Source organism: Mytilus edulis, chromosome 5 (assembly GCF_963676685.1).
Source record: "Mytilus edulis chromosome 5, xbMytEdul2.2, whole genome shotgun sequence".
NCBI lineage: Eukaryota > Metazoa > Mollusca > Bivalvia > Mytilida > Mytilidae > Mytilus > Mytilus edulis.
This window is the reverse complement of record NC_092348.1, coordinates 51,811,441-51,826,564: the sequence shown is the minus strand read 5'-3', so window position 1 is coordinate 51,826,564 and position 15,124 is coordinate 51,811,441. Positions and strand designations below refer to the sequence as shown.

At 33.6% G+C, this 15,124-nt stretch overlaps 1 protein-coding gene across 3 annotated transcripts in view; it reads right to left on the bottom strand.

Annotated features, from left to right (window-relative positions):
* LOC139525464 (importin-4-like) overlaps nucleotides 1-15,124 on the bottom strand; it is a 371,591-nt gene that overhangs the window by 327,714 nt on the left and 28,753 nt on the right. For all 3 annotated transcript variants that reach the window (XM_071320816.1, XM_071320818.1, XM_071320817.1), the window contains exon 3: nucleotides 4,415-4,500. In XM_071320816.1, coding sequence (XP_071176917.1) covers nucleotides 4,415-4,500 — 86 coding nt within the window. The remainder of the gene's footprint in view (nucleotides 1-4,414; nucleotides 4,501-15,124) is intronic.

Here is a 15,124-nt window from a genome sequence, read left to right as displayed (position 1 = left end):
AGGTTGTCTGATTTGTCTGAAAATTTCAGGGCAGATAGATCTTGACCTGATCAACAATTTTACCTAGTCAGATTTGCTCTAAATGCTTTGGTCTCAGATATATAAGCCAAAATCTACATTTCCCCTCTATGTTCTATTTTAGCCATGGCAGCCATCTTGGTTGGTTGGACGGGTCACGCCACACAATTTTTAAACTAAATACCCAGAATGAAAGTTATTAAAATTTAACAACAGAGTGAATGTAATGTTTCCTGGCAGAACAACTAAGTCCATTTATAAGTAAAATAGGGAAATAATGGAATTTAATTTTTACAAAATTTACTTCTGGATACTTTCTTATGATCATAAACAAGCTTCTGTCCAAGTTTGGTAGAAATTCAGCATAGTTTAAAAAAGTTATTAAAATTTCAAAAACTTTAACCACAGAGTGAATATTTGTGGCCGCCGCCACCGCCGCCGCCGCCGCCGCCGCCGACGATGACGACGACTACGGAATGTAGGATCGCTTAGTCTTGCTTTTTCGACTAAAGTCGAAGGCTCGATAAAAATGTGTCAGAAGACCTGGCCATCAAACCATGATGGCCACCATGACTAAAAATAGAACATAGGGGGTAAAAAAACCAACAACAGATTGTCCAATTCATCTGAAAATTTCAGGGCATTAGATCTTGACCTGATAATCAATTTTACCCCGCGTCAGATTTGCTCTAAATGCTTTGGTTTTTGAGTTATAAGCCAAAAACGGCATTTTACCCCGTGTTCTATTTTCAGTCATGGTGGCCATCTTGGTTTGATGGCCAGGTCATCGGACACATTTTTTAAACTAGATACCCCAAGGGTGGCCATCTTGGTTTGATGGCCAGGTCATCGGACACATTTTTTAAACTAGATACCCCAAGGGTGGCCATCTTGGTTTGATGGCCAGGTCATCGGACACATTTTTTAAACTAGATACCCCAAGGATGATTGTGGCCAAGTTTGCCAAGTAGTTTGCCAAGGGGTCAACTGACCATTTCGGTCATGTTCACTTATTTGTAAATCTTACTTTGCTGAACATTTTTGCTGTTTACAGTTTAATTCTATCTATAATAATATTCATGATTATAACCAAAAACAGCAAAATTTCCTTAAAATTACCAATTCAGGGGCAGCAACCTAACAACGGATTGTCCAATTCATCTGAACATTTCAGGGCAGATAGATCTTGACAAAAGTTTCAGAGGAGAAGATTTTTGTAAAAATCTCTATCTATAATGAACTTGGCCCAGTAGTTTCAGTGGAAAATGTTAATAAAAATTTACAAATTTTATGAAAATTGTTAAAAATTGACTATAAAGGACAATAACTCCTTAGGGGGTCAATTGACCATTTCGGTCATGTTGACTTATTTGTAAATCTTACTTTGCTAAACAGTATTGCTGTTTACAGTTTATCTCTATCTATGATAATATTCATGATAATAACCAAAAACAGCAAAATTTCCTTAAAATAACCAATTCAGAGGCAGAAACCTAACAATCGGAATGTCTGATTCATCTGAAAATTTCAGGGCAGATAGATCTTGACCTGATAAACCATTTAACCTCGTGTCAGATTTGCTCTAAATGCTTTGGTTTTTGAGTTATAAGCCAAAAACTGCATTCTACCCCTATGTTCTATTTTTAGCCATGGTGGCCATCTTGGTTAGTTGGCTGGGTCACCAGACACAATTTTTAAACTAGATACCCCAATGATGATTGTTGCCAAGTTTGGTTCAATTTGGCCCAGTAGTTTCAGAGGAGGAGATTTTTGTAAAAGATAACTAAGATTTAAGGAAAATGGTTAAAAATTGACTATAAAGGGCAATAACCCCTAAAGGGGTCAACTGACTATTTCGGTCATGTTGACTTATTTGTAAATCTTACTTTGCTGAACATTTTTGCTGTTTACAGTTTAATTTTATCTATAATAATATTCATGATTATAACCAAAAACAGCAAAATTTCCTTACCATTACCAATTCAGGGGCAGCAACCTAACAACGGATTGTCCAATTCATCTGAACATTTCAGGGCAGATAGATCTTGACCTGATAAACAATTTTACCCCCATGTCAGATTTGCTCCAAATGCTTTGGTTTTTGAGTTATAAGCTAAAAACTGCATTTTACCCCTATGTTCTATTTTTAGCCATGGCGGCCACGTTTTTTGATGAAATGGGAATTAAAACACAAACTATATTCTAGATACCCTAGGAATCAATCAGATGAAGTTTGGTTTGAATTGGTTCAGTAGTTTTAGAGGAGAAGATCTTTGAAATAGTTTTAAGACGACGACGACGACGGACGGACGACGACGGACGCCAAGTGAGCTAAAAAGTTATTGTAGAGGCCTGACGATAAAGCCATTTTCTTACTTACGAAGAACGAAACTAGAATATGAATAATCACTGATTTACCTGTTTGAACATCTCCCAAGAGTTCATATTTGCATATTGTTTACAATTACAACAAAGCAGATTATACCATCTAAAAATGGTGTTCAGAAACCAAAGTATTGCGACTTTTCTTATATCTGCTACGAAAATACTTAGTTTTCTGCAAATTCTTCTGACTATTCTTATTGGTGTATGTTCTTTATTATTTGAAAGCAAAAGTTACGATTTTGCAGGTGACAATCATCTTTAAATCAGACAGGGTTACACACTTCGGAAGTGGAAAAAAATTAAGAAACGACACACAAAACAGCCACATAATCTTTGTATTTTGTTTATTTCAAATTTTCTCTAGAGAAAAGTACTGGATATTGATTTTTTACAGTCCCTAGTACACGGATGCCTCATTCGCACTATCATTTTCTATGTTTAGTGGACTGTGAAAATGGGGTAAAAACTAATTTGGCATTAAAATTAGAAAGATCATATGTATCATAGGGAACATGAGTACAAAGGGGACCTCCATTTTGTAATCAGTAACAACATATTAAAATTTGTAAAGCTTTGGTTAAACAGTTTATGAGTAAATGCACAGACACCACTAAACACCATTTTTAATCTTTCAACAACCATAACTCCTGAATGGTAAAAGTCAGAATCGTCATTATTAAACTAGACCTCCATTTTATTGTCAGTAACAACATATTAAAATTTAACAAAAGGCTGTCACAACGACAGCAAACCGGATTTATTAACATTTATTTGTGTCCTGGCAATATCACAAGAACCATTACTGATGAATGGTGAAAGTGAAAATCGTCAATATCAAATTTGACCTCCATTTTGTCATCAGTATCAACATATTAAAATTTGAAAAGCTTAGATTGAATGGTTCATGAGTAAATGCAATAAAGTGAATGGAAACGCCATTTTACGATCTTTCAAGAACCATAACTCCTGAACGGTAAAAGTCAAAATCGTCATTATTGAACTTGACCTCTATTTTGTCATCAGTATCAACATATAAAAATTTCAAAAGCTTTGGTTGAATGGTTCATGAGAAAATGCACGGACACGACTGGAAACACCATTTTTCAATCTTTCAAGAACCATAACTCCTGAACGGTAAAAGTCAAAATCGTCATTATTGAACTTAACCTTCATTTTGTCATCAGTAACAACATATTAAAATTTGGGAAGCTTTGGTAACCATGAAAACGAGGTCAAGTATAATTGTTTCCATACACCAAATATAGTTGACCAATTGTATATAGTATTAGAAAACTCAAATTCAAAAACTTAACTTTGACCACTGAACAATGAAAGGTCAGATGACACCTACCAGTTGGACATGTACACCTTACAATCATTACATATACCAAATATAGTAGACCTACTGTAAATAGTACATATATGTATCTGATATATGGACTTGACCACCAAAACTTAACCTTGTTTACTGATCCATGAATTTAGGTCGAGGTCAAATGAAAACAGTCTGACAGGCATGAGGACCATGCAAGGTACACACATAGTAAATATAGATATCCTATTACTCATAATAAGAAAGAAATTAACATTACAAACTTTTTTTTCAAGTAGTCACTGATCAATAAAAATGAGGTCAAGGACAATGGACAGACGGAAACTTCGTAACATAAGGCATAGATCTATATACAAAGTATGAAGCATTCAGGTCTCCTTGCTTCTAAAATATAAAGCTTTTAAGAAGTTAGCTAACACAGCTGCTGCTACCAGATCACTATCCCTATGTGGAGCTGCTTGACAAAAACTAATGGTCTCTGATTTTCACAGCAATTATTCATGACTCCCAAGCAGCACCAAATCTGTGACAAGTTAGATATGGATCTGATCAGTTCAGGAAAAGAAAAAGCTAATTTAGGTTGATGTCTTCTTGATGTATACACCATATTTTCTGTTATTTATATTGAAATATGGTGAGCATAACTATTCTTTTTTGTTAATGAAATAATTAACTTACTTCTGTTGGATTTCCACTGACTGTGCATGCCAATGTCTTGATTTCTGTATTTTTCTTCGTATCAATACTGCAGCATACTGTCTGACCTGAATATAAAGTACTTTTAAAGTCATATGAAATTTTAAAATTAAACAAGAGTGCACACTCTGAAATGTCGCCTTCTTTACTAATCATTGATATTATGTTGATAGTCCTAAATATAAAGTTTCATTACAACTGTCACATAAACTTAACATTAACCAAGAAAACTAAACATTGACCAATGAACCATGAAGATGAGATCAAGGTCAGATGAACCATGCCAGGCATGTATAGCTAACAATTCTTCCAACAAATATTGTTGACCTGTTGCTTATAGTTTAAGAAAAACAGACCAAAACACAAAAACTTTACACTGAGCAATGAACTGTGAAAATGAGGTCAAGGTCAAACAAAACCTGCGCAACTGACATATAGATCATAAAATATTTCCATACACCAAATATAGTTGACCTATTGAATATAGTATTAGAAAAATTTGTAAGGGTTCCGCGGAACCCAGTGTCTCGCCTACATTTGCTGTAAATCGCAGGCTCAACAAAACTGAGGAAAAAAATCAATAAAAATATTCCTCTTGATACTATCTTATGATTGTAAGAAGCTTTTGTCCAAGATTGGTAAAAATTTAGGATAGTTAATGAATCTAATAAATGTTTTGAAAACTTTAACTGCAGACTGTATGTAATGTTAACTGGAAGAAAATCTAAGTCCATTTAAAAGTAAAATACAGAAAAAAATGGAGTTATCTTTTTACAAAATTTACTTCTGGATACTATCTTATGATCATAAATAAGCTTCTGTCCAAGTTTGGTACAAACCCAGGATAGTTTAAGAAAGTTATTAAAATTTTTAAAACTTTAACCACAGAGTGAATGTAATGTTTCCCCGCAGAAAAACTAAGTCCATTTCAAAGTAAAATAGGGAAAAAATGGATTAATTTTTTTCAAAATTTACTTCTGGATACTATCTTATGATCATAAACAAGCTTCTGTCCAAGTTTGGTACAAACCAAGGATAGTTTAAGAAAGTTATTAAAACTTTAAAAACTTTAACCACAGAGTGAATGTAATGTTTCCCCGCAGAAAAAACTAAGTCCATTTATAAGTAAAATACGGAAAAAATGGAATTTTATTTTTACAAAATTTACATCTGGATACTATCTTATGATCATAAACAAGCTTCTGTCCAAGTTTGGTAGAAATCCAGTATAGTTTAAGAAAGTTATTAAAATTTCAAAAACTTTAACCACAGAGTGAATATTTGTGGAAGCCACCAACGACGACGACACCGACGACTACGGAATGTAGGATCGCTTAGTCTTGCTTTTTCGACTAAAGTCGAACGCTCGACAAAAAGTACCAAAACTCAAAAACTTAACTTTGACCACTAACCATGAAAATGAGGTCAAGGTCAGATGACACCTGCCAGTTGGACATGTACACCTTACAGTCCTTCCATACACCGAATATACTAGACCTATTGCTTATAGTATCTGAGATATGGACTTGACCACCAAAACTTAACCTTGTTCAATGATCCATGAAATGAGGTCTAGGTCAAGTGAAAACTGTCTGATGGACATGAGGACCTTGCAAGGTACGCACATACTAAATATAGTTATCTTATAAATTATTATTAGAGAGAATTTGAGCTTTTAGGGGGAGTCTACCAAGCTCACAGCGACATGCATGGTTGGAAGTTTTACAGTGAACCCCAAGAATTTCTTTCATAAATTTATATGAAAATTTTCATATGGTTCATTCTCAGTATTTATTTTAATTGATTCAATACCCCAAACTTCACTTCCATATAATATAAATTATTGTCACAGAGATATGTCTTGCTTTTTTGTAATTTCGATAAGGCAAATGTTGAAATAAAAAATAGCAACACTTTTTACATGTAAGTTTAGCAAATATTCAAAGTCAATGAACTATGACTGAAGGTACATGGCTAAACAATCTCAATTGGAATTAGATGTGTCAATGCTAATACAACTGCATACCAAATACTATTGACTTATCATAAGTACATGTAGTTCTCTTTAAACAAACCTAAACACAAACTAATACATGTAAACTAAGCAAAATTTCAAGTCAATAAACCATAACTGAGGGGGAGGGTAAAAAAAATTCCATGGTAATGAGATAAGCCAATGTTAATACAACTGCATACCAAGTATCATTGACCTACAACTACTGGTTCCCCATAAACTGACATAATCACAAACTAATACATGAAAACTAAGCAAAAGTTTCAAAGTCAATAGACCATGACTGAGGGAGCGGGGTCAAATAATCTCCATGGAAATGAGGTTTGCCAATGCTTATACAACTGCATACCAATTATCATTAACCTACGACTAGTGGTTCCCCATAAACTGACCTAATCACATACTAATACATTAAAACTAAGCAAAAATTTCAGTCAATAGACCATGAATGAGGGGAAGGGCCAAATAATCTCCATGGTAATGAGATGTGCTGATTCTATACAACTGCATACCAATTATCATTACTTTACCACTAGTGGTTCCCAATAAACTAACCTAATCACAAACTTATACATGAAAACTAAGCACAAAAGTTTCAAAGTCAATAGACCATAACTGAGGGGGCGGGGTCAAATAATCTTCATGGTAATGAGATGTGCCGATACTTATACAACTGCATACCAAATATCTTTGACTTACCACTAGTAGTTCACCATCAACTAGACCTAATCACAAACTAATATATTGTTGACGCCGCTGTCGTCGACGCCGGAAACAGCATACCTAGGTCTTGCTTTTTGACTCCGTCAAGCGAAACAAAAATTGGAAGTATCATTGTATCAAAAGTTTTAAAAGTCTACATGAATTGTTAAGACTAAGAGATTTCTTTATTTTGAATAGAGCTTTTCTAGCCTTTTCCATCAATAAATTGGAGGCAAGTTTAAATTTACCATTACATTTTAACGTTATCCCAAGGTAACAATATTTATCAACTGTCTCAATATAATTTTTGTTGATAGTAAAAAAGTTTTGAAATGATTTGCCTTTAGAATTAAATATTAGGACTTTTGATTTTGTAGAATTTACTTCCAATCTGTACAGAACTGAGCTAGAGTGTCAAGACTACATTGTAGTCCTTCTGGACTACTTGACAAAAGGACCAAGTCATTGGCATATAACAAAAAATAAATCATTTTCAACAATATTATTAATAACCAGATGTTCCGCAGGGCACAGCTTTATACGACTGCAGAGATCGAACCCTGAATTTACAGGGCAAGTATGGACACAACATTCAAGCTTGAAAAAGCTCTGAATTTGGATTGTGATTAAATAGTTGACACAACACAGGTTTCTGATACATAATGAATGTGGTCTAAGAACTTAAACTTAAAAACTTTCAAATTTAAATTGGACATTACCTATTAAGGTCAAATATTCAAAATCAAAATACATGGTTAGATTCAGCATATCAAAGAACCCCAAGAATTCAATTTTTGATGAAATCAAATAAAGTTCAATTTTGGACCCTTTAGACCTCAATGTGGACCAATTTGATAACCGAGCTCAAACATCAAAGATCTAAATACATGGTTACGATTAAGCATATATTAAAGAACCCCATATATACAATTTTTGTTGAAATCAAACAAAGTTTAATTTTGGACCCCAATTTGGACCAACTTGAAAACTGGGCCTATAATCAAAAATCTAAGTACATGTTTAGATTCAGCATATTAAAGAACCCCAAGGATTCAATTTTTGTTGAAATCAAACAAAGTTTAATTTGGACCACAATTTGGACCAACTTGAAAACTGGGCCCATAATAAAAAATCTAAGTATATGTTTAGATTCAGCATATCAAAGAACCCCAAGAATTCATTTTTTGTTGAAATCAAACAAAGTTTAATTTTGGACCCTAATTTGGACCAACTTGAAAACTGGGCCAATAATCAAAAATCTAAGTCCATTTTTAGATTCAGCATATCAAAGAACCCCAAGGATTCAATTTTTGTTAAAATCAAACTTAGTTTAATTTTGGACCCTTTGGACCTTAAATATCAATTTGAAAATGGAACCAAAAATTAAGAATCTACCTACACAGTTAGATTCGACATATCAAAGAACCCCAATTATTCAATATTGGATGAAATCAAACAAAGTTTAATTTTGGACCCTTTGGGCCCCTTATTCCTAAACTGTTGGGACCAAAACTCCCAAAATCAATCCCAACCTTCCTTTTATGGTCATAAACCTTGTGAAAAGTGCATGCTTATTTGGGCCCCAATTCTCTGTAACCACCAACCAAATTGTGGCACGCATAGTCACAGAATTTCTTGAAATTTTGTGTGATAGATAGCATATGTTAGATTAATAAAAAAAATTACAACAAAAAATTTGTTTTGATCCCCGTTGCTATGGAAACGACCCCCCCCCTTGTATTTGGGCTCAGAATTGCACATTTTGATGCCTAAACTTGGCAAAGTTCAAGCTATTCTACTGCATTTTTTTCAATTCTACTGTCAGTTTTAACATGTTTTCATTAAAATATAACATTTGATTGGTAATTAAATAGAAAAGTGAAATAATTATTATTTGGTAATATAGGCTGACAAAAAAAGATGGTTTCAGGTAGAAACCAACCCTAGGAGTTAGCCAAATCGAAATTGCAAAAATAATATATATCGCATCCAAGTATCACCTAAAATTATATATCTTATTAAAATTCACATCTTCTTTGATCAAAAACACTTCTAATATGTTTGGGAAGTTGGTTGCTAGGGGTGTAACTATGGAAACAAAGATGTGTAATTTTTCATAAAAAAACAACCTTTTTTTGCTCTTTTTGTTCTTTTGGATTAATTTTTGTTTAATAAAAAATGAGTTATGTTTTGAATACTTTTCCAACAATATTTTAAATCATCAACAGCATCATAGTTTCTGTTAAAAAGTAAGTATACAAGCTATTTCTATTGAAATTTTGAAGAGAAGAGGCGTTACTTGATCCCATAAGACGCTATAATTTATAACAACCGACTGTTAATCAAAGATATGTCATCAAACTTATCATATTTTTTAAAGATTTAATCTTCTTTCATAAATATACAATTCAGGAGAACATGAAATAATCAAAATAAACATTTTGGTTTAAAACCAAATTCATAGAAATAGCATGTCCCTATGAGTTGTTTCCCCTGAAAGAGTTCTCTAGTTTGTTTACATAAGATATGATGGAGTCTGCTATCAAAAAAAATCATAGGTGGTGTTGCTTAGCTTCATAAGATTTATATATTTTTTTATTTGATTAATAATTGATTATGTCATGTCAATTTTCCACCAAAGAACAAGAAGTTACTTGTTCTGTTGACCTTGTTTTTTACTGAATGTGGGCTACTACCAGACAAGCAGCATTCCATTCCAATTTGCCTCTCACATTTTGAATTTTTTCTGGACCAAAACTACAAAAGATGCAGGAGGAAAGTCTGTGGCATACCAGATTTGATAAATTGCCACAAAATTAAGGATAAAGATCACAGAAAAGATAGATCACTGACTATTGATCATGTCCGAAAAATTTGCAGTGTTTACAGGATTGTACTTCCAGTTGGAACAGGTAATTTTACAGAAATCGCAAGATACTTTCTACAAAAGGGTTGGTCATTCATATTCATTACCTTAATTATTATAACCAGATGCTCCGCAGGGCACAGCTTTATACGACCGCAGAGGTTGAGCCCTCAACGGTTGGGGCAAGTATGGACACAACATTCAAGCTGGATTCAGCTCTAAATTTGGATTGTGATTAAATAGTTGACACAGCATAGGTTTCTGACACAGAATGAATGTGGTCTAATGAACTTAAAATTTTTTTTTGCCTTTGAGCAATTCACTATGCTGTTGAATATTAATCCTCTCAAAAAAATGTTTGAAGAAATTTTCTTTTTATTTATGAAATCTGAAATGAGAAAAATTTAACCCCCCACCCCCATTTGTTTTCACATCCCCCTTTTCCTTTTTCCAAAACTGATCTCAATTCAAATTTCTAATGGAGTTTGCAACAATAACTACTCATTTAAATATATCATAAAATATTAAAATGTAAAATAAAGTGCTTGTTATCACTGAATGGTAAAGATTGTTTTAATTTATCAGTTGGTAGAAAAAGTGAATATACATTGTATATTGTATAAAACAATGATTTAAGTTGATTCAACTACTATTCTGGACAAAGAAAGATAACTCCAATTGAAATATTAATTATATATCTGTATTGTATAAAACAAAGATTTAAGTTGATTCAACTACTATTCTGGACAAAGAAATATAACTCCAATTGAAATTGCAATTCTAATGCAACAACGTTTGTAACGTTCATTTTGATTGGATAACGTCACTTTCTTACATGGCATCAATTGACAATTGATGCTATGGGACGTACACGCAAGCGCAGACGGCATATGGCAGATTTTAAATACATGTTTTAACGTTGTTTTCTGTTAGTTTCATTAGAATGGAGATAACAATATTGTATTTTAAGCTCCGACGGCATCAATTTGGGATTTGATGGTCGCAAATACCCGTTTACTGTCTCCGCTAACGCGTCGCCAGTAAACTTAATTTGCGACCATCAAATCCCCAATTGATGCCGTCGGAGCTTAAAATACAATACAGTTATCTCCTAATTAGATATTTCTTGCTATTGTGCAATACTGAGTAATTGAAAATATTTACTATTGCACAATACTGTGCATTTGAAGATTTCTTGCTATTGCGCAATACTGTGCAATTGAAAATTTCTTGCTATTGCACAATACTGTGCAATGGAAGATTTCTTGCTATTGGTGAATACTGTGCAATTGAAAATTTCTTGCTATTGCACAAAACTTAATATAATAATTTTGGATCCTGATTTGAACCAACTTGAAAACTGGGCCCATAATCAAAAATCAAAGTACATGTTTAGATTCAGCATATCAAAAAAACCAAAGAATTCAATTTTTGTTAAAATCAAACTTAGTTTAATTTTGGACCCTTTGGACTTTAATGTAGACCAATTTGATAACGGGACCAAAAATTAAGAATCTACATACACAGTTAAATTTGGCATATCAAAGAACCCCAATTATTCAATTTTTGATGAAATCAGACAAAGTTTAATTTTGGACCCCGATTTGGACCAACTTGAGTTATAAGCCAAAAATTGCATTTTACCCCTATGTTCTATTTTTAGCCATGGCAGCCATCTTGGTTGGTTGGCCGGGTCACGCCATACATTTTTTAAACTAGATACCCCAATGATGATTGTGGCCAAGTTTGGATTAATTTGTCCGAGTAGTTTCAGAGGAGAAGATTTTTGTAAAGGATAAATAAGATTTACGAAAAATGGTTAAAAATGGACTAAAAAGGACAATAACTCCTAAACTGACAATTTCGGTCACGTTTACTTATTTGTAAATCTTACTTTGCTGAACATTATTGCTGTTTACAGTTTATCTCTATCTATAATAATATTCAAGATAACAACCAAAAACAGCAAAATTTCCTTAAAATTATCAATTCAGGGGCAGCAACCCAACAACGGGTTGTCTGATTCATCTGAAAATTTCAGGGCAGATAGATCTTGACCTGATAAACAATATTACCCCATGTCAGATTTGCTCTAAATGCTTTGGTTTTTGAGTTATAAGCCAAAAACTGCATTTTACCCCTATGTTCTATTTTTAGCCATGGCGGCCATCTTGGTTGATTGGCCGGGTCACGCCACACATTTTTTAAACTAGATACCCCAATGATAATTGTGGCCAAGTTTGGTTTAATTTGGCCAAGTCGTTTCAGAGGAGAAGATTTTTGTAAAAGTTAACGACGACGGATGATGACGACGGACGCCGGACGACGCCGGACGCCGGACGCCGGACGCAAAGTGATGGGAAAAGCTCACTTGGCCCTTCGGGCCAGGTGAGCTAAAAACTTCATCAGCAACATTTTATATTGGCAAATTTCCAATGAAGTTATTTACATAAAGTTATTGGCAAATAAAAATAGAAAATGACATCATAGTCATGTCTGGCAAATTTCCAACATATATTATCAACTACTATTCTATACAAAGAAAGATAACTCCAATTGAAAATTAATTGCTATTGCACAATATTGTGCAATTAGATATTTCTTGCTATTGTGCAATACTGTGCAATTGAAAATTTCTTGCTATTGCACAATACTTGATATGGAATCCTGATTTGGACCAACTTGAAAACTGGGCCCATAATCAAAAATCAAAGTACATGTTTAGATAAAGCATATCAAATAAGCCCAAGAATTTAATTTTTGTTAAAATCAAACTTAGTTTAATTTTGGACCCTTTGGACCTTAATGTAGACCAATTTAAAAACTGGACCAAAAATTAAGAATCTACATACACAGTTAGATTTGGCATATCAAAGAACCCATTTATTCAATTTTTGATGAAATCAAACAAAGTTTAATTTTGGACCCCCATTTGGACCAACTTGAAAACTAGGCCAATAATTAAAAATCTAAGTACATTTTTAAATTCAGCATATCAAAGAACCCCAAAGATTCAATTTTTGTTAAAATCAAACTAAGTTTAATTTTGGACCCTTTGGACCGTTAATAGTGTAGACCAATTTGAAAACAGGACCAAAAATTAAGAATATACATACATAGTTAGATTCGGCATATATCAAACTGTTGGGAACAAAACTCCCAAAATCAAACCCAACCTTCCTTTTATGGTCATACACCTTGTGTTTAAATTTCATAGATTTCTATTTACTTATACTAAAGTTATGGTGCAAAAACAAAAAATAATGCTTATTTGGGCCCCTTTTTGGCCGCTAATTCATAAACTGTTGTGACCTCAACTCAAAAAATCAATCCCAACCTTCCTTTTGTGGTCATAAACCTTGTGTTTAAATTTCATTGATTTCTATTTACTTATACTAAAGTTATTGTGCGAAAACCAAGAATAATGCTTATTTGGGCCCTTTTTTGGCCCTTAATTCCTAAACATTTGGAACCAAAACTCCCAAAATCAATCCCAACCGTCCTTTTGTGGTCATAAACCTTGTGTCAAAATTTCATAGATTTCTATTCACTTAAACTAAAGTTATAGTGCGAAAACCAAGAAAATGCTTATTTGGGCCCTTTTTGGCCCCTAATTCCTAAAATATTGGGACTGAAACTGTCAGTTGACCCCTATAGGAGTTATTGCCCTTTATAGTCAATTTTAACCATTTTTCGTAAATCTTAGTAATCTTTTACAAAAATCTTCTCCTCTGAAACTACTGGGCCAAATAAAACCAAACTTGTCCACAATCATCATTGGGGTATTTTTCCTAAAATATTGGGACAAAAACTCACAAAATCAATCCCAACCTTCCTTTTGTGGCCATAAACCTTGTGTTAAAATTTCATTGATTTCTATTCACTTTTACTAAAGTTAGAGTGCGAAAACTAAAAGTATTCGGACGACGACGATGACGACGATGACGATGCCAACGTGATAGCAATATACAACCAAAAAATTAAAATCTTTGCGGTCGTATAAAAACAGCAAAATTTCCTTAAAATTACCAATTTAGGGGCAGTAACCCAACAACAGGTTGTCCGATTCATCTGAAAATTTACGGCCAGATAGATCTTGACCTAATAAACAATTATACCCTTCTTCAGATTTGTTCTAAATGCTTTGGTATTTGAGTTGTAAGCCAAAAACTGCATTTTATCCCTATGTTCTATTTTTAGCTCTGGTGGCCATCTTGGTCAAATGGCCGGTTTATTGGACACATCTTTCAAACTAAATACCCCAATGATGATTGTGGACAAGTTTTGTTTAATTTGGCCCAGTAGTTTCAGAAGAGAAGATTTTTGTAAAAGATTACTAAGATTTAAGAAAAATGGTTAAAATTGACTATAAAGGGCAATAACTCCTAAAGGGGTCAACTGACCATTTCGATCATGTTGACTTATTTGTAAATCTTACTTTGCTGAACATTTTTGCTGTTTACAGTTTATCTCTATCTATAATAATATTCAAGATAACCAAAAACAGTAAAATTTCCATAAAATTACCAATTCAGGGGCAGCAACCCAACAAAGGGTTGTCCGATTCATCTGAAAATTTCAGGGCAGATAGATCTTGACCTGATGAACAATATTACACCATATCAGATTTGCTCTAAATGCTTTGGTTTTTGAGTTATAAGCCAAAAACTGCATTTTACCCCATTGTGCTATTTTTAGCCATGGCGCCCATCTTGGTTGGTTGACGGGTCGCGGGACACATTTTTTAAACTAGATACCCTAATGATGATTGTGGCCAGGTTTGGATTAATTTGGCCCAGTAGTTTTAGAGGAGAAGATTTTTGTAAAAGTTAACGACGACGGACAACGACAGACGACGGACGACGGACGACGGACGTCAAGTGATTGGAAAAGCTCACCTGGCCCAAATTTGTCGTATAAAAAACAAGAAACGAGAAATACTCGATCTTGATATCTATATCACTAACGGAAAGCTAAATACTAAAATTTATGATAAAAGAGATGATTTTTCATTTCCTATCGTTAATTATCCTTTTTTAGATGGTGACGTTCCCTTGTCACCATCTTACGGTGTTTATATATCTCAACTTGTGTACGATTCGCTTGTGTA